This window comes from Pyxicephalus adspersus, chromosome 3, assembly GCF_032062135.1.
Source record: "Pyxicephalus adspersus chromosome 3, UCB_Pads_2.0, whole genome shotgun sequence".
Taxonomy (NCBI): domain Eukaryota; kingdom Metazoa; phylum Chordata; class Amphibia; order Anura; family Pyxicephalidae; genus Pyxicephalus; species Pyxicephalus adspersus.
Window position 1 is genome coordinate 131,377,006 of NC_092860.1, and position 20,489 is coordinate 131,397,494.

The 20,489-nt window shown below is 35.3% G+C and overlaps 1 protein-coding gene across 1 annotated transcript in view; it reads left to right on the forward strand.

The window, feature by feature from the left end:
- The window catches only part of PPARGC1A (PPARG coactivator 1 alpha), an 808,090-nt gene that overhangs the window by 374,628 nt on the left and 412,973 nt on the right, over positions 1 to 20,489 (forward strand). Inside the window, exon 3 of the mRNA XM_072406385.1 lies at positions 17,847 to 17,891. Coding sequence (XP_072262486.1) covers positions 17,847 to 17,891 — 45 coding nt within the window. The remainder of the gene's footprint in view (positions 1 to 17,846; positions 17,892 to 20,489) is intronic.

The following is a 20,489-nucleotide window of genomic DNA, read 5'->3' on the forward strand; positions in this document are numbered from 1 at the left end:
TACACCTGCCACATCCCAAAATTAACAAATAGTATAAAAAGAAAAAATGAGAGACTTTGAAGGCATTATGTTTAACTCGGATTATGTTGCCGAGTAACTAACAGTTGAAAAATTCAACAATACCAGTAACATTTTTTAATAATAATGTTAAAAAGAAGCAATAATACAGCAGGACATGCAAACCACATAGCATGAATCATCCTCCACGCGTTCCATGCTGTATTATCTCTTGTTTTTAATATTTATATTAAAAAATTTCAATGTACAGGCCACAATGCATATCAATGCTGTTTTCCTAATACCCTGATCACTTCCTTTGAAGCAATTACCATTTTTCATAAGGGACATTTGCCGCCTCTATAGGAATACATTTGTATGTCACATTCAAATATGGTAAGAGCTTCTGATGGACAAATTGGCAAAAAAAGCACTGATCACAACAGGAAAAGAGAGAAAATAGTACTAAAAACATATTCTAATATAGTAAGGATGATTTTATGCTGCCCATGTTTCCAAAGAGAGATTCTCCTTATTTAGTTTTAACATGGGGTTGATTACGTGGGGTTGATCATACTTTATCAGCCTGGCTAATAAAAATTGAAGGTCGTTACCCTATGTGCAGGTGATAGATAACAGATGGAGAATAAAGAAAGGAGAATTTTGCTTTATAAAGCAAACAGCATTTAAAATTTGACAAAAAAAATATTCTCAATATAGACAAACATCCTAGAGGTCCTAAACATCCTCATCCTATAAAAAAAATGTTTTGGCTGGGTTAAAAGTTAGAAACCCAGATGACAGCAAAAAGATGCAAAATCTGCAGCAATTAGGCATTTGTTATCATCCTCTGTTCCATGCTACCTTTCATTTTCATGTGACATGAAATGTTTTTTTAACTTCTACAAACTTTAATAATTGGCTCTGTGCATCTAGCAGGTGCATTTGATCGCAAACAGCTGCAATATGTAGCTGAAAACTATTTTTGTTTGTTTTTTATAGCTAAAGGCAATTATAATGTGTTTTATTATTGTTTTACTATTACCATTGGAAGCATGTTTTTTCAGTCATCATGCATATAATAGTAGAAGTATGGTAAAAGTGGCAAAAGTAGAAGTATGGTAGAAGAAAAAACACATAGCACATGTTGTATATATAAAAAACCATGCAGCAACTAAAACAAAATGCAATAAGAGTAAGAAGAAATGTTGACATTTTATAGAGCTTTGAAAACAATTTCACCATCCAACTGGCGTACAATATTGCAAATATTCCTTGTGGGTCAATGAAGGATGAATGAATGAATAAATGGGATCAATGAAGAAGTGTCCACCACCTTGTACAGGTGGTATGCCTGTCTATAACATGCATCTAAAGTTTAGTCCTCAATGGCCACTAATGGGAAACTTTATCACACTACTAAAAACATTTAGGCTTTCTTATATTGAAGCATTTACTAATTTGTATTTACAAAGGATATAATCTATGACATTAATACAATGTCAAAAATTATATAACTCAAACAAAATATGGTATTTCGCACAGTGTTGTATCATCACTACACCAAAGACTATAAAGAATACGGAGATGGGCTTTGCCAAAAATTCAGCAACAATTAGAACACTTTAGGCTTGCATTAAACTTTTATTGGTTTCCAAGGGTTATAAAAGCTCCTTTTACCTTTTTGTGCCAAAACCACTTTTATACCCATTAGCTAGGATACTGATGTTAAATATTGTAACGAACGAACATGGCATATTGTATCAATTGTCCATTTGATGCATACCTATTTTAACACTTGCCCTTTTCCTGTGTATTTACTTGTGTATTTTCAAATTTCCCATTTATGGCCTAGTAATGATTGCCCAGTTGTTGCCCACATGTTACTATTGTCTATTTTTTGCTCACTTATTGTAATAAATGCCTGATTGGTGTCAACATATCACAATTGCCTATTTCTTGCTTATGTATTCTCATAATGTCTATTCATTGCCCAGAGTTTAAAACTGTTAAATGCCTGCATATAATCACAACTGCCTATTTCATGCTCATGTTTTGTCTAGATTTCCCATGCACTTCTACATTTGCCAGTGTATTGTTTTTACCCATTTATTGACTGCATAGTGTCAAAATTTTTTAATTTTTGAAACAGACCTGCGAATAATATATTATAATAATATTAATAATAAACATAGATTTTCTGCAGGCTAATATATGTAAAATATATATATATATATATTGAAAATGACCCATTTTCTATAATGATACTCATTCAAAATTGTTTGGAGGATATGGAGATTTTTACCATGCCTCGTTGACTCCGTTGTCACACAACATACCGTAAACCAGTGTTTGGAAAAAACAGAGATTTTTAGCTATTTCTCCTAAAAGATGAACATCACAGCAGCTACACCTTTGTAATGATTTATTTTAGTATTGAAGGTAGATTTTTCAGTGGTCCATGATAGATCCTCCTTGAAGTCCTTTCCAGCTTAGCTTTTTTTTTTGCTAAAATCCTAAAGGGTAAAGAGCCGAGAACTGAATGATAAGATTCATACCTCCCTACGGTCTTGCCATTATAACCGCTGCAAGTATATAAATAAGAGAAAAGCCTGCTCCGCCAGTACAATAATAAACTTGTTGCAAGAGTGGTTTTATTGTACCCTAAACGTACAAAATCCAGAATGTGCATTGTATTGCGGCTATGAGCTGCAGAACGACAATTCCACAGAGTGCCACTTAACACATCAGGATATAGTAATAGCTGTCAAATAAAATTAATTAACTAGATTATATATTCCAAAGCACAGCAATGAAACAATAAAAAACACTTTAAATGAATGGTTGGTACAGAAGTATATTTGTTTGAAAAGTAGTTTTTCGATTTTATCACAAGCTGGCATAATTCTGAGCTGGTAATATTCCTTTGTGCCCGTGTATAACATTTATCTCCGTAGTGTAAATATGTCATTGGCCAGCCTAATACTAGTTAGACAAAAAACTGCTTAGCGTGCCATTGAAGATTTAATGTGTATCTTTTTTATCCCTCTCCTATACATATTCATAGGTAGAGCAATGGAATTTGTTGCGGCATTTAATCTGCAATGAGATTGAAGTATTTTAATCAGCAGGCTCATAAAAGTCTGTAGGAGATCCGTCATTAAAAAAGACAGCTACATTCAGAAAACAGCTGAAGTTTGTTTGTTCGTACAACAAAGGGGATAGAATACTGTATTTCCACAAGAGATACCATGCAATCAATATTCGATTAAATCTAAATATCTCACACAGCTTGGCTTGGCATTTTACTACTGGCTGGAGAGATCTGTTAGAAATATTTTAGTGCATGCACTAAAACTTCAGTGTTGGGAGATGATGGTCATGATTCTTACTGTTTGAGTTACAGTTTGGAAAGTAATCATAAGGGTACTTTGACAGTGTTATAGAGATGTTATAGGATTTTTTTTGTGTCTGGAATTACTAAACCTCACTTAAAGGGCCACTGAACTTTCCTGCTAGTTTTTAACCTTGCCTGTAAAAAATGGAATATAACTTTAATAAAAATTTATATTGCCCACTTAAACTTTTATACAAGTAAAATGTGTAAAAAAATAAATCTGTACATGTGTAAAGGACTTGACTTTGGCAAATCCATGCCGGGACTGATCTGAGCATTACTGAGTAGATAGCAACTTGTGATATATGCTGTGTTATAGCAGCCATTCTTATCCCTGGCTACAAATAGATTTATACTGTATATGAAGTCTCGTGTACCTGTAAGGCAGGGAGAGCAAGAAGCATAAAGGAAGTAAACCATTACCATGCAAGATATACTTTTTACAAGGGGAAAAAAATAACTCTAGTATATAATTATTATAATATGAAACTGTTAGTTATATATAATAGTCTTTTGATTTAATGATAAAGTAGTGCTTTGACAAGTCAACCAATGATAAGTTAGATAATTCTATTGAAAATCAGCAATCAGTATTTTTTAAAATGATTTCCTTGCTGGATAATGAAAAGGATATGTTAGGGCAGGAGCTAATAAAATATGTAAAGATAGACTCCATAAAGATAACAACAGCATAAAAAAGACCAACTAATGCAGTTATGCATGCTATAACATTATTAAATATATTTTAAATGCAAGTAATAAAAGGATCTCATTTGGACTAAATATAAGCCACTTCTAACAACAGCATAAAGCAGCATTTAAGACTGCTAGAAGATTAGGGGGACTGGGGGAACACAAGAAACCAGATGATCCGCTTTTGCTTTTAGTATGAGAGATTGGAGTACGTCCTCATCAGTGCGTGGTCGTAGGGTACTGGAAAATGGATCTAGCTATAGTTCTATATTGTAGTAGAGAAATGTTAGATGAACAGGCTGGTTGTGCTGTCTGTGAATTTCCCAGGGTAGGATGAGCAGGTTAAATATATACATAATAAATATATATATACATTTGTATTCTGTATGTAGCTGTTTGTCTAGATTCCTTTCCCACTGACCTGCCTTTAAATATCACTTTCCTTGATGAATTATTTATTTGCCAATAAGGAGACTCATAGTATCTGATAATTCCAGCAGTTATTCTGCAAACCTTATTCATCCATGCAGTTTTTTTAATGCTCCATATAGAATCCAAAATAATCTGCAGGGTGAATAATTCCATCTATTGGACTTGGATAACATGGAATTTTCCCCCCATCCATTATTTCATAATGTAAGAGTCTACTTCCCCTGAGGAAGCCGTATAGCGAAACGGCTTGCTAATGAGACGACAATTAAACCTGCCAATTTCATGTGAACGCACCTGCATGTTTAGTTGAATTTTGGTAATATTACTTCTCATATTTATGTGTACTGCTCTGCTGAATACATTATACATAGTTGCATAGTTCACTGTTTGCCATTAAAAGCCCCCCCTCCTGATCTTCCGATTCTCCATATAGAACTTCGGATTCTCCATATAGAATCCAAAATATATTGTTATCCAAGTCCAATAAAGGGAAGGTGATTAATTCCATTTATTGAACTTGGATAACATGCAATTTTCTCCAAAAAAATGGGAACAACCATCCATTATTTCATAATGTAAGGCTCTACTTCCCCTGAGGAAGCCCTATAGCGAAACGGCTTGGTATTTATTTGCCAATAAGGAGAGTCATAGTATCTAATATTGGTACAGAAGGGAGAGCTAAGACATTCAACATAGTTTTACCTGGAGGAGTAAAAATATGATGATAATTCAGAATAAGGTGGAGGAAAGAAACTTTTTCCTTGCATCTTGCATGTGTTATAACGGTTTACCTGCTTCTGAGCTGCATCTGATTTGCCTGAATACAGGTTTTGCATTCCGATAATAAGAATGTGAAACCCATTTAAAATGAACAAAAACCCTTTATTATGGGCCCATAATTTCATCAAGGATTTATATCTATTAAAGGTCTTAAAAGAGTTCAAATAAACTCCAGTCTGCCAACTAAATTCTCTGTATCCCTCCTATAAACACAGTACAATACTGATTTTGTCTGATAATCTAATAGGGATATCAAGTGCTTACCCTAACCTGTAGTCCTTACTGCTGCAGCTCAAATCTTCTCAGAAGTGTGAAGGGACCCTCAACATTTTCACCTACAAAGCATGACCTATGGGGGGCACTTGCCCGGAAGGTTGGTGACTTTACAAAAAAAGATGTGACTTCAAGAGGGCAGCCATCACTATTTGACCTGAAAAGGAAGAAGCCCACGGGACAACGAAAGGTAAGTATTCCTCTAATAGATCCTGGACAAATAGGCATTGCATGGTGCTTACTTAAGTTTGAGGGGCACACATTATTTTTATTTTTTTTAGCCTAACCAGAGTTAGATTTTAAATAGAGTTTTTCCATATTAAGGATATGGATGGAGCGTCATGCATGATGAAATTGGCAAGTTGTATTTGTAATATATAATAATATATCATATTGCTTTTTTTTATTATATAAAACAGTTTGTACTTTATTGAATAATTATTGTAGAATAATAAAATAATAATATAATCTGCAAATGAGTTCATAATTATAGAACCCAAACTGCCTTCTTTCCTTTCTACAGCATGGTAATATTTGTCAACATGAACCATTCCTAAAATGCGGGTTCCCTTGTTCCATTTATGTGAATTATTAATCCATGTGTCCATTTTTGTAATTACCTCCAATTATTTTAAATTATTTCAGTTTGTTGTTGAATTGTGCTTTTTATCACGTTAATTTAAACTTTCCGTATAATTATGCAGTAATTGTTTCAAATAAGAAGGCGTTCAAATGTTTAAACAATATTTACTGTGTAATGAATTAAGGATCTCGAGTTGAAGTCAGCAATTCTATGACTCAAATGAGTTTTCTGTTGCCTTACTGTTCTTCTGTTAATGTGCTATAAGTGCTGTAAAATTGGTTATTATAATTATAAATTATTATCATCTTCTCCCGTGAAAGGTTTGGGGAGAAGCATTAGTGAGACAAGAGGCAACATTTTTTTTTATATCTTGTGCACTGATTGCCCCTTATCATTAGAAATCCAAATTGTTTAACTGACCACCAGACTCACTACTGTTGGTTAAAAAAGAAATGTGACATGTCAGAAAGATAGTAAGCCTAACTAACTAAAGAATATATATGTATACAAGTGTCCGTTAAATACCTAGATCAGTGTTGCAAAACCAGGGTTCCATGGAACTGTGGGATTCCTCCAGAGGCTACGAGGGTTTCCTTTAGCAATGAGCAGTTTGGGCTTCTTTTTGGTGATCTTTAAGGGTGGCATAATTCCCATTGGTTAGAACTGTAAGAGACATTCTTCCTAATCACCACCATACTAATGTTATGTTATAATAATATTGTTTGTATCAAGGGCACATGAACAATAACTGTGTACTGTAGTCTTCTTCATGGGTAAATAAGGCATCCCCCTGAAAATAAGCCCTAGAGCATATTTTGGCCTTCAAAAAAAAATAAGACAGTGTCTTATCATCGGGGAAACAGGGTATGTTCACTCCCCCCCAAAAAAATTCTAAGACTATAGAAGGGAATGTGAGCTGCTCTAGACAGTTAGGGACATGGACTAAACTATATGACTTATGACATGACTATGTGACTAAAGCACTGAGTTTTATGTTGGCATTATATGAATGGATGATAATAATGAAAGTTTTACTAACAATTATGGTTTGCCATAGTTTGATGTCTACTCTACAAATGTCTAAAGTACACCTGGTTAACTAAATTAAAAATATGATTTTTGTTTTTTGGATTTTTCACGTGAGGTTAACATTTTTAAATGGCCATACCATAAAAGATAAAACCACATCAAATGTGCATGGCTATCATTAGTAAACCATACAGAGATGTAGAATACAGTGAATTAGATTGTGATTTATGTATATAAATAGTTCATACAGTCATCTGTCATACAAGATCCCATAGTGCGTATACATATTTTGATTACATATTAGTTACCAATATGAGATAGCCTGCTGTCCCACATTCCAGCAGTTATTCTGCAAACCTTATTCATCCATGCAGTTTTTTAATGCTCCATATAGATTCTGAAATACTCTGCAAGGTGAATAATTCCATCCATTGGACTTCTCCCAAAAAATTGGAACAACCATCCATTTTTTCATAATGTAAGGCTCTACTTCCCCTGAGGAAGCCATATAGCGAAACGGCTTGGTAATGAGACGACTGCACTTAAACCAACTGCATGTTAATTGCACCAAGCCAACCAATTGCATGTTAACGCACCTGCATGTTTAGTTAAATTTTGGTAATATTACTGCTCATATTTACGTGTACTGCTCATTCATTATACATAGTTACATAGTTCATTGTTTGCCACTAAATGCCGCGCTCCTGAATTTCTGATTTGTATTGTCATGAACAAATTTTGGGGCTGGCAAAAAAAAAACATTCTGATCTACACTGGCAGTAGATAGGCAGCATGGTTGGCTTAGTGGCTAGTATGCTTGCCTTTGCAGCACCAGGTCCCAGGTTTGAATTTTGGCCAGTGTGCTATCTGCAAGGAGTTTGTATGCTCTCTGTGTTTGTGTGGGTTTCCTCCCACATCCCTCTCAAAATTTGCCCTAATGTAAAAAATTGGCCTTGTGTTTGCTGCATCACCCAGCTTCATCGATGAAAGTGATTCCTCTTTAGCCTTGTATAGGTTCAATAAATCAGGCCCTTTGTATGAATTTTAAAAGTCAGCAAAAGACTACTGGACACAAGCATTACCTAATCTGAAGGTATATTTGATCATTGCAATGTGGACTTTGAATGGACCTACCTCTAAATGATAATGAAAGCTGTAATTGCTGATCTGACACTCATCGCGTGACAAGTTGTGTGATGATTAGCTATACACCTGAGCTGTATACTCATTCTGGGTCAATGATCAGAAGGTAATAAAGACAGAGGATCAGATATTTTTAGATCCTGGACAGCAATGGCAGCTAACATAAGGGGCCTGATTTATTAAAGTTTTCCAAGACTGTAGAAGACTAGAGAATCTAGATGATGCAGCAAACCTGGAATGGATTTCTTAAAATCATTTGTTATATTCTGGCAAATGTTTTTATTCCTGGACCAGGTGCATTCTAGGTTTACCAGATCATCCAGGTTCTCCCATGATAGTCTATCTTCTCCAGTCTTGAAAAGCTTTAATAAATCAGGCCCAATGTCCTAGTAAAATGCACTCAGAATGACTTGAAAGACTTAATTTAATAAAAATATGTAAAAACTTGAAGACTCACACATTCATAAAATATAAATTCCATGTAATCTGACATCTCTGATTTTCTGATTTTCAGATCTCTCCAATATATGTATTGTTGATAAATTGTCTACTTTTATCTTTCTTGCTTTGTTTTATATTTGATTTAAAGGGAGTATCATTAAAAAAAGTCTATTCATGAATAAAAAGAAGTTATAACAGTCAGGGAAAATAAGCATGATGTCGGTATTATTGATAAGAAAGCATGAAAACTGACATCCCATGTGTCGCAAGGTACAGGTTGGAAAGTAGGTTTTTCTATTAGATATATCTATTTATCATTTTAAGTAAAGAAAGTAAATATAAGTAGACATTAGATTTTAGATACTCATTGTCCAGCTTCTAATCTTTCTGTTCACTAACTGATATTCCTATATTCACACATTCCCTGTTACACACCATTAATATGATAGCACCAGTTTTATTTTATTTCCATGGGAAAACTCCTGTCAGTTCTTTTTCATATTGTACCCTATTAAGGAAATTTTCTTTTTGGTGGCAACTTAAACTGTGGGTTTCTTCTTCAAAGTCTCCTTGAAATGGTCAGTCAAGGGAATGAATCACACTTACATGATGAATCACATGGGAATGTAGGGATTTGATTAGAACATAATGGGCTTTAACCACCCTACCCAACATTAAAAAAAGGTTTGGGCTTTAGATAATACCTGCCTAGCACTAGAAAATCCAAAAAAATTCACAGTAAAAGCATTGAAGTTGTCAAAGATATTTTTTGTTTGGTAAAGCTGTGGTTTATTCTCTACAGGTGTCCAGAATACTAGAGCAATGTACAGTAAAACCCTGATAAACTCAGATAACCGGAAAATTCAAATAACCGGCACCCGGTAGAGATGTTGGAGCTGTCGGGTGCCGGTTATCTGAGATCTGAGTTCCTGATAACTAGGATTCTATGGCAATCAAGAAGGCGGATCAATCAGCAGAGCTCTGTGATTGGCTGAGGAAAAGGAAACCCTGATGACGCTTGAGCTGTCATCAGGGTTTACCTTTTCTCAACCATTCAGTACTAGAGGTGATTGGGGACAAATCTCCCCATTCAAATCTAATGATGAATGACTGAGAAAAGGAAGCATCAGTGATCTGGAAACTACACTTATCCAAAATCCGCTATTCACCTTGGGTGCTGGATAACTGAGGTTCTACTGTATACCAGTAATGCCAAATATACATTTTTTCAAGACAAATAAAATAGATTGTATATATAAAATATATTTTCTGCCATATTTGTGTTTTATTCTTGATGGCAAATCTCTTTGCCGCCTAGATGTATGGGTCCTGGTTAGAGCCCAATTTCTCTTCTTAACCCACCACTAAAGAGACACTTGCATCTGTGTATAGCACAGATGATAGCACAGATGATTTATTCAAGCTCTCCAAGACTGGAGAAGATATACTGTCATGGGAGAACCTTGGTGATCCAACAAATCTGAAAGTGCAGTTTTTAAACATTGCCAGCTAATAGCAAATAGGTTTGAAGAAATCTATTCCAGGTGTGCTAGATCTCCTAGGTTCTCCCATGATAGCCTATCTTCCCCAGTCTTGGTGTTAATAAATCAGGGCAAAAGTAAAAGTTGTGATTTCTCTAAAAAGTGGAGTATTCATCAAAATTAACGGATTTTGAACTAACTTGGCCATGACAAAAATGGGCACTTATCTACCACTCTCAAATTACTTTTACTTGTTTATTTTTCATAATCCCTTTGACTAAGCAACATTTTTTCATTTCTAAGAGGTTTCTGAGAAAATGTTGACTGTTTATATTATTTGTAATAATTGATAAGGGAGAAAGAATGTTCAAATGGTTTTCTTGTTAAAAGCCACTCATTGTGCCAGCCGTATTTATTGACATTCTATTACATTATAACTGCTGTCACTAATTGTTCGTTATCATTAAAGTTCCTCTGGGTTTTCCAGGAGGCTGGAGATGCATGCAAATTACAGCTGCATGACTCTCATAATGCTCTGTGATTGATTTTAATATGTGGAATAGAGGAGGCTAATTGTTTTCAGCCTTTACCGCACTCAAAAAATCTGAAAAAACTATGAAATATTAACTCACAAGCCCTCCAGAAGTAAGATCATTGATTTTAATAATTTCTGCTTTCTAATCATATCATATCTTTACTCCTGCTTTTATGTGCCTATTATGCTTTCTTATAGCTATAATTATGTTGAAGAAAAAACAGGGTCAATTGCAAGATTTGGATATCACTGAAATGCCTTAGAGTGGGGCTACAAGCAAAACACAGCTTCGGCATATACAGAAGTCTAGAATACATTAAAATAATCTTCTGGCTTCAGGGTCTCAGACTCTGCTCCCCCACATATAGCATATCCCTGTAGTGGCATAGTGTGTTGGGCTAATAGATGCTAGGGGCATCCTTTAGCTCCAATTCTGGAAGATGAAATTGGAGTGCTCTAGTTTCATGGCACCTTAAAACATTTAGTAGTCCTATGAACATTTCTTTGTATGGTAACTACATATGAATTATACAATATTATATTGGATATAATATGTATTATAATACATATTATTACTTATGTCCTGACTCTAGGCATGTCAGGATAAACGGGCTCCCAATAACACCATTTTGTGCTATAGAGACAACCAAGTAGTGACTCTCCCTTTTTATGCAGGATGTCTTCTTATTGAGACCCCAGAATGAGTCATTTTATTCAGCCTTGCATGTAAACTGCATCTTGAGCTGTTTGAGACGATCGTTCTCTCACCCTTCATCAACCTTCCCCAGATTGCTGAGCAACAATCTAAGCTACAGCAGGATGAGAGGACCATCAAGGAGCAATGTTAATCAATTTGTTATCCTTTGCCCATTACACATACAGGTAGTTTGGCACCAACTATTTTGTTTTTTACATGCTGTCACCCCAAGGAAGGAATTTTACTGATGGGGCTCCCTATGGTGGCTCAGTCTTTAATCAATGATATCTAGGTCAAGATACGGCAGTATGTGTGGAGCTCAAGCCTGACAAAGCTTTTTTAAGGGGTACGACAAAGGTGGTACACAACTAAATGCAACAGGGTTCAAGAGGGGCAAAGTGGCATTTAGAGAAAAGTTGGGATATCTGGGAATTGTGGTTTGACAAAATTGGTTAAAATTGTGGTGCAGGGCTCCCTTAAGTTCTGGTAGGGTGATTCTTAGAACCCAAATGATTATTAGTATAAACGTTGATGTGGTGCTGATTGGTATCTACTTCACAGAGAGAAATATGACATTTCCAATCATTTCTGTCCCTAGAAAACAGTTTAGAGTTTAACTCAAGGTCACCTCTCATGCCAGCTGGCCAGTTCCTCCGTATTATGATATCTAGAGATTGAGTGTCACAAGGAGTGTGGGTCATAGGACTACTTTTATTGCCTCTTGTCATAAACATGAGCTCGCTGCTGCTTTGAAGCTGGTCTCTGACTCTTTTTAGTAGGTGCAGAGAGAATTCTGGTTTATTCTGTATAAAATTGTGCTATACACTATATCTAAATAGGGACCTCAAAGCTCTGTTTTTTGTTTCAGTCCTGACTCTAATATTTACAGAAAATGTAAAAACAAATCACAATACAACAATACATATACATATGTGACTAAACATTGCCTAATGCTTAGATGAAGCAGTATTGTTTGTGCCTAAACTTTGTTGTGTGCACATTTTTGGGAGTTAACGGGAGAACAAAATTGGCACCAGATTGCAAAGGCAGCACCAAGAAAACCATCAATTACTTGGCAGCACTGGTTTCACTGACAAGTTTGCCCTATTAATTGATAAAAGCCATTTTGAACAAATGTACAGGTAAGCCAGTCATGTTTACCTACACTTAGATGTTGGTGTATGATTTAACTGGACAACTTCTGCCTAATAGTATACCATTGTTTTATGGACTTCTTTAGCTTTTGGATTGGACAAATAGATTTAGGAGTTAAAATTGGTAATACTGTTGATGTTTGAAAAAGGTTATCTGTAAAAAAAGGTAAATTCACATTTACCTTACCTTTCTCTTCGTGGACCATGGGATCTACGAGATCTACTTCTTCCTGCAAGAACCTGGGCAATACAAAGTAGCCAAAATTCTTTCAAAAAGAGGTTCCTGCAATGGACTGAAGTGTGTTCTCCAGATCTGGCCTGTTCTGTTTTCCCTAAGAATAATATTAGAAGTACAATCAAAAGATGCCCAGCTAAATGGAAAACTGGGGTAAAATAAATATCTATCATCTTTCTGTACAAATATCTTACACGTTATTCCAACATTTGATTTTTATGTGAAGAGAAGGGGGTGTATAGTTGGTTCTGGACAGCACATGTGGACCTTGTATTTATACTGCACGGTCCGCTATAGTTTATTATATATTTGTGCATTTAATTTTCCTTTTTCAAATGCTTCCTATGGAAAATACAGAGGTAGAAGCCCTATTTTCTTCATGCTCCCTCCCTTCTTGGGCTCGTTCTACACTTGTTAGACTGAGCAGCACAGCACAGTACAGTGGAGTGCTTTATCACTGGACTAGGATATACAGAAACAAGTCTATTAGGATTCTCTGTCAGTCTTTGTTCTTGAGATTCACCTAACTTCCAATGATAGCTAACTGATTCCTCCCTGTTCCTTAGGGAGCCAGGTTTTCAAACAGTTGCTCTGTAAAATAATTCTATAAGTCCGATCCACTTAAGAGAATTTAGGACAGCTTGGCAGTATTTTCCCTAGCCCCCTCCAACACAAATATAATGCTCACTTTTACAAAAAAAAAAAACTACAAACAGCCTGTCTTGTATAATAATGTTTTGCATCCTTTAGGATTAAAACTTCACAGGCAAGCAGGATTCATTGTTTTTTGTAGTTACTTTTTGTACTCACATACTCGAGTTTTAATACAGTTTCCATTAACAAAATCAAAGGCAGCTTTAGCGTGTGTGCTGAGACTTTGTAGTGGCTGGCAGCCAGATGCAGCAGTGTCTATACGCCTCCTAGTCGGTATCTCTGACTGTTTATTTATTACACACAGGATGCTCGCACTGTATGATGATCTACAGATGAAAGAAAGAAGACTGCTTGGGAAATCTGCTGTAAATTCAGGCTGCAATAGTTTTTACTAGAACAGCAATTTTTTCTCCATGATCATACATTTGCTTTGAGTTATAGCTCAAAAATCCAGAATTGATGATAGTTTAGTTTAATATAGTCCTTACCTTTTGACTGCTGGAATTCGAGATAGTAGGTGAAAGATTCAAGCAGATGGAACCTGAGTATCTCTACGCTAAAATAAATTATAGCGCATAATAAGTAATACCAGGCCAACAAAATCCCATGTTTGTTATCAATATAAATGTTATTCCGCAACATAAAGTGACACTTTCACGGTGTTCGGGAATTGGGGATTGTGTGGTTTTATTAAAATGGTATGTTGTAGTATTTCTATATTTAGCTATAAAGAGCAATACACCAGCAAGTCATAGTATGTATAAAGTACAATATTGTGCTTATATAAAAATTCTGAAATATAGAGATATAGCTGAGAAATTGAAATGAACACTATATGCTTGTGCAGCTGGGTATTACAGCACAAGAACATTCATTAAAGTAGGTTGTAGTTTTTCTTTATCTAGTTAGAAGCTAAAGAGCAATATGCTGGAAAGTCATAGTAGGTATTTATAACAAAGAATAAAGTCTAATATTGTCCTTATAAAAAAAGATATGAAAATGTAGAGAGGGCTGAGCGATTTCTACAAATGGTTACAATTTTACAGCTGGGTGTAAATCTGTGAGAGCAGTGGGTAGGGCTATCCATACATTATTATGTGGTTTATCGCCATGCCTGTTTTTTTTTTCTTATCTTGATCAGTTGTATGCTTTGAAGTTTGCACAAAGCAAAGCTACTAACCATTCACAAATGTACAATTTATATAAAAACTAAAAGCAAATTGATTATCAAAATATTACAGCGTTTAGTTGTGGACAACCTGTAGAAAGTGTAGGGTTCACTGTGTATAAATCAGCAAACTGCAGTGTGATACTAAACTGCAGTTGTTTTTCTTCTTCTACGCTCAAAGAATAACATAACATTCTACTCTACAAGAATAACATAACATTCTATTAATATTCCATTAATGCTGCATACTGTAATAACCATTATGGGCTGTTTAATTTTCTTTACCTGGGCTCAAAAAGTAAAGCATTGCTATGTTACAGGAAACATTTAGAAGTGTTAATTTCCCCTAAGCAACGGCTTGAATGGTTTACATTTTGTCATATTTCCTTCTAAAAAATACCAGCCACTTTTTGTTATGTAAGTGAGCTTAGATACCTAAATGCTTATGTCTGTATATTTTTATATACAGTATATAGTATGAGATCCAAAGCACTGCTGCCTTTGACTCCTAGTTTGTCTGTTGGAGATGTGCTAATTCAGTTCATGTGTTACTTAGCATTCTCCTTGCTGGAGAGGAATTTGTACTGCATGCATCCTCCTGCTTCCCCTTTGTCCTGTGGATTAGGTTTGTGAAAGCAGGCCCCTTATTCAAGATTAACAAACAATTTGTTATCATTATTTTAATATTGAAGTTGAACTCCAAGATGAAGGATTTTTTTTCATTAGGCCTTCTTCCACTACAACCTGATTTTATTCATCATCATTTTTTGTGATTATAAAACAGCAGAAGAAATCTAAGCATAAGTCATCTGTGATGTCATAATTCTCAGGTGATTTTTTGGAAAGGTCCTGGGGCAGAGGTGGAACCTTTAAGAAGGAAGATTAATGGGTAGACCCATGGGATTTCTCTTTACTGTCACCGCCCCGGAAGATAAGAAGCAGCTTCTGCTCTGTCCCTAGCCCCACATTTGTAGTACCTTTGAGTAGGTTATGGAGACGGTTTACTTTTAAGACAGGAGAGGAATCCCCAGCAAATGTGAAAGATTGGAGTTCAGCTTTAATTTATTTGAGGAAAGGAGAACCTGAGAGTTAGCTTAGTAAGGGGACTTTTAGAGCCAACATTCCTTAACTCAACAAATTTGTTGCCCTTTGGGTTGGTTAGCCCAGGCAGAAATATTTAATTCCTATATGTTGCATATTTTTAATATGTTTTATTATAAATGTTTTTATAATAAATCCAATAAAATTTTTGTTTTTTATACAAATTTGTTAAGGAATGTTGGCCCTAAAAGTCCCCTTACGGAGCTAACCCTTAGGTTCTCCTTTCTTTGTGGTTAAAACTTTGGGATGAAAACCATCAAAGGTGGGGTCCTACGCCATTTTCTTACGGCAGCAAGGGCCACTATTCCAAGATTATGGAAGCAATCTACTGCTCCTTCTATAGCCACTTGGGTCTCCGAACTTGAAAAAATCCGCCATATGGAGATGTTGGTCGCGGAGGATGATGACAGAATGGAACAATTTAGAACTACCTGGTCCATTTGGGACTGGTTTAAAGAATCTCCCCGATTCCGCACTTACTTTAATTAGCGTCCAGGCCTACAGGCTGGATTACAACCCCGATATTGAGGGCTATTATATATCTCTTCTAATTTTGTATCGCTTGACATTCCCCCCCCTTCCCATCCTCCCCTTCTCCCCTGGGCTGATTTGTTATATGTGTCTGTCTTTGTTTTTATTTTTGTTGCTTAGAGTATTGGTTTACACTCTGTGCTATATGCTTCTGCTAGCAGATATGTAGCTGTTTTTGTACAGGTTTATCATGTGTTTTATAATTCTTTAGACCTGCTATGTTTTTCTTTTTTTGTCATATTTTTTGGGCATGTGCAGCTCCCTGGTATCATTATCTGTCTGTTAATTCGGAGCCTACAATGTTATGTTTTTCTTTTTATCTTATGTCTACTTGTTACTTTTTCTTTTTCTGAAAACTTATAAAAACTGATTGAAACAAAACTTTGGGATGTGGCCATGGGCTAATTAAGGGGTAGGCTGTTAACTCATTAAAGGTTATCTTTTTAGCTGTCCATGAACTGGCATTGGAAGTAAATGGGAGAACAACGGGCCTGACTTATTAAAGCTCTCCCATGCTGGAGAGGATATACACTTTCATCAGTGAAGCTGGGTGATCCAGTAAACCTGGAATGAATCTGGTTCAGGATGCAAAGCATCTGCTACCAAAGAAATCTATTCCAGGTTTGCTGGATCACCCAGCTTCACTGAAAGTGTATCCTCTCCAACCTGGGAGAGCTTTAATAAATCAGGTCCAATACTTTTCTTCCCTTGTCACCTTTAGAATTTTCTAAATATGGGCTCCAAAGAGAACTATGGCGTCGCCAAGTCTGTTAATTCCAGCAATCTCATTGTAATACAGTTCAACTTTCTTTTTCACAGAACAGAATATTAGCTAATACCATAATTAACTAACACAAAAGAAAACACGTCTCCTACACAGATACAAATACTATTTCTGCATGTGTATGAAACATGATTATTAAAATAAGCCAACAAAAAAACATTGTTAAGTTCAGTACTAATTATTAGAACCAGAAAGATAATTTTGCTGTTCAATAGGGTTTTATAATATTGTTATACAACACACAAAAATACCAAATACTTTTGATTTATTCAGGATGCAATTGTCAGGGTCTTTCATGTATTATGAACATGGTGACATGGTGATTGGTTGCCATCAGACTGTAAAATCAGGTCAGTGATGGTTAGTCCTAGTTGCACTGTTCAATGCCTATCATACATAATGCCCATTATTGGGGTCTTCCAAACTCCAGTTTTCTCTTCTGTGCCCAGGTATATGAACCTCTGTTTTCTATATGCCCTTGGTAGAAATGCACCTGGAGGAGGTTGGCCATAGTGGCATGTGTTGTAATTGATAAAGCTTTTTTTGTTAAGACCCAATTGTTAAGTTAATAACTTCTCTTTTATGATGTTTGACAGTTTCTGATGGTTTTATATGCATATATATATTATATCACACAATAGGGTCCTAATGATTATTCTTACCAATGTTTCTTGATGAATATTGGCTTATAGTGAGAAGCATTGTTATTCATAATCAATTTTATTTGTGTGTCAACAGGTTTCATATGGGATGGACAACTACAGCATGGCTGTCACCTCCAAGGTAACCTGGTATTGTGCAACTGTGATTCTTATGTTTAATTTCTGCAATGTACTATATTTATTCTTCCAATATTTGAGTTTGAGTAACCATTGAATCATAATATAAGATTGGTATCTTTGTTTCTGTTTTAAAAGTAGTTCTGTCAAAATCTTTAACTGCAAGGTATGTGACTAGGGTGAATCACCCAGTAGTGTCCTAAACTGAATCTCTTTTCAGGAAGATTTCAATAACAGAGCAAAATGAGTCCTCAAAACAAAACGTTTCCAGTAATAGAGCCAAAAGACCATAGATGATGAACATTAACATGGTTTCTGCATGTACATAATTCTGTGAGTACTGGTGTTAGGTGGGTCTCAGTTTTGTAGCCAGTTCTGCTAACTGCAATGGGCACAGCAGAAAGAGTAATGGTAAATGTAAGTTATACTTGTAGGTCTATTTAAAATAGAAAAATAACATATAAACTGCTTGTTGACCAAAAGTGTTCAGCTAATTAGATTGACCATGAACTGCACTTTGCAATTACCATTATTTATTTATGTATTATGCAGCTGATCATCAACAGCCCATGCTGTCATGAAAAGCTAGAAATAGTGGGGAACAGTTATTCCATTCAGATTCTTACTTTCAGAAGCATTAGTACAGGGGAACAAAACCTGTTCCCACTTTTTAAATGGCAGTCAGGAAAGTGGCAACCAGGATTCTCAAACTGAAAACAAAATAGAGGGATTTTTTTTTGCATTGGAAGGTGTCTTATATTTCTTCTTAAATGTCAGACAGACTTAGTTCTGCAATTTGTTTGAAAAGTAAGGCTTTTTAAGTAAATAAGAAAATATAAAGAACAATATTAGACAATATTCAGAAACTAAAACTGACCAGTACAGATGAGCAAATGATTGAAAATCCAATCTAGTGGTGGGGGAAAGTCTGTAACATCACTGTCCAAATAAAGAAGCTCTAAACTTCTTTGCATTGATAGCAGGAAGTAAACTACTTAAGACCTGTACATTCATTTTTAAATCTTGCAACCTTTTCCTATAAAAGATAATGGTTACCATGGCTAGACTTGGCAAACACATGTTGGTTTGGTTCTTTCAATAGGTAAATAGCCTGCAATTTTTTATAAAATGGAAATAGTACCAAAATTTTACCCAAATTCTCACTTTACTTAACATGCACCATTGCATTTCCTGGATTGGCAGTGGATACCTTAAGGTTTTGTCCTGCAACAGAAATACAGAAGATGTCACTGCTGATTTGTTGTTAAAGAGAATGTACAATCAATTTAATAATGTCTTACACATACATACAAGTGAAATCAGTTAAGTATCAATAATCGTATCAGTGTGTTTTAATTCTGAATCCCTTGTTTTTATGCACAGATAGTAATTTTATATACAGCCTGTTAAACATTTGAAAATTGCAAAGTTCTGACATTCATTATTGATGGTTTTCATTGTGCGGTTTTAACTAGTAAATGAGGAGGAAACAAAAATTGATGCATTTGTAACAATTTTTAGAGTTTAGAGAATATGAAGGAGAAATTCATATTCGGAGAGTAACGGTGGCAATAATATTGATGGTACCAGCCTAAAACCTGCAAACTTCCCATTTCAAATATTTAGCAACTTAAAGGTAGTTTGTGCGTCTTTTGTATTGTTGTTGTATTGCTTAAATATTTTATTGGGTTGACTCTATTTTGAGACTGTCACAGGTAATACAAATGTTTTCAGTCTTTAATGAGATTTTGTGTTTGGGATGATGCAAAATAAGAACCTTAAGACGTTGGGTTCTCCACCACCAATATTTTTCACACCATTTACACAAATACGTTTAAACTAGGCACAAAAGGGGAACGCAGTGGCCGCTGCTAGAAGGTGCATGTTGCCTTTCTGTCATAGTAATGTTGTAAATTCAGTATGCTAACCCAAAACCAGGATTTAAATGAGGACTGTGTTTTTTTTTCCTTCTTTGTTTTCATATTTGTTTTGAGACAGTGCCTTAGAAAGTACTGCAGTTAGATAGCCAGCATATTAGTCAAGTAACTGGGATTCTAGAAGGATGGATATCAACTATGGCAGCCTGTATTGCATTTTGGTAGCCAAAACATGTTATTCTGAAGTTTTTTATGATAAAAAAAATATTGTTGGGCTTTAATGTATGGCATTACCTTTAACCTCTTGCTTGTTGTACATCCTGTGGCCACTCCATGGTAAGAGCTACCTAACCAAAGTTATTAGGCTTCGTAACACGGACTCTGTGCCAAACTGTTAATTCAAACCAGCATTGAATCCAGCACATACTATTAACATCTCATGACATGCTTACATTAAAACATATCTTATCTCATGAAAAGGTTTGTATTTAACAATATTGGAGATAAGATGATCATGTAAACATTTGTTATACATTCATGAAACAAGCACCACAAATAAACCTTTAGATCTTTAGACTTTTCACATAATTGTACAGAAAACATAAAATCAAAGAAGAATATTATAGATCTGTTGAGAAATCTGTATGTGCACTGGATTAACGACCCAACTCTGAGCTAATCTTGGTAATTGATTTTAGTCTTTGGGGCACTACAGTTTTTTCCGT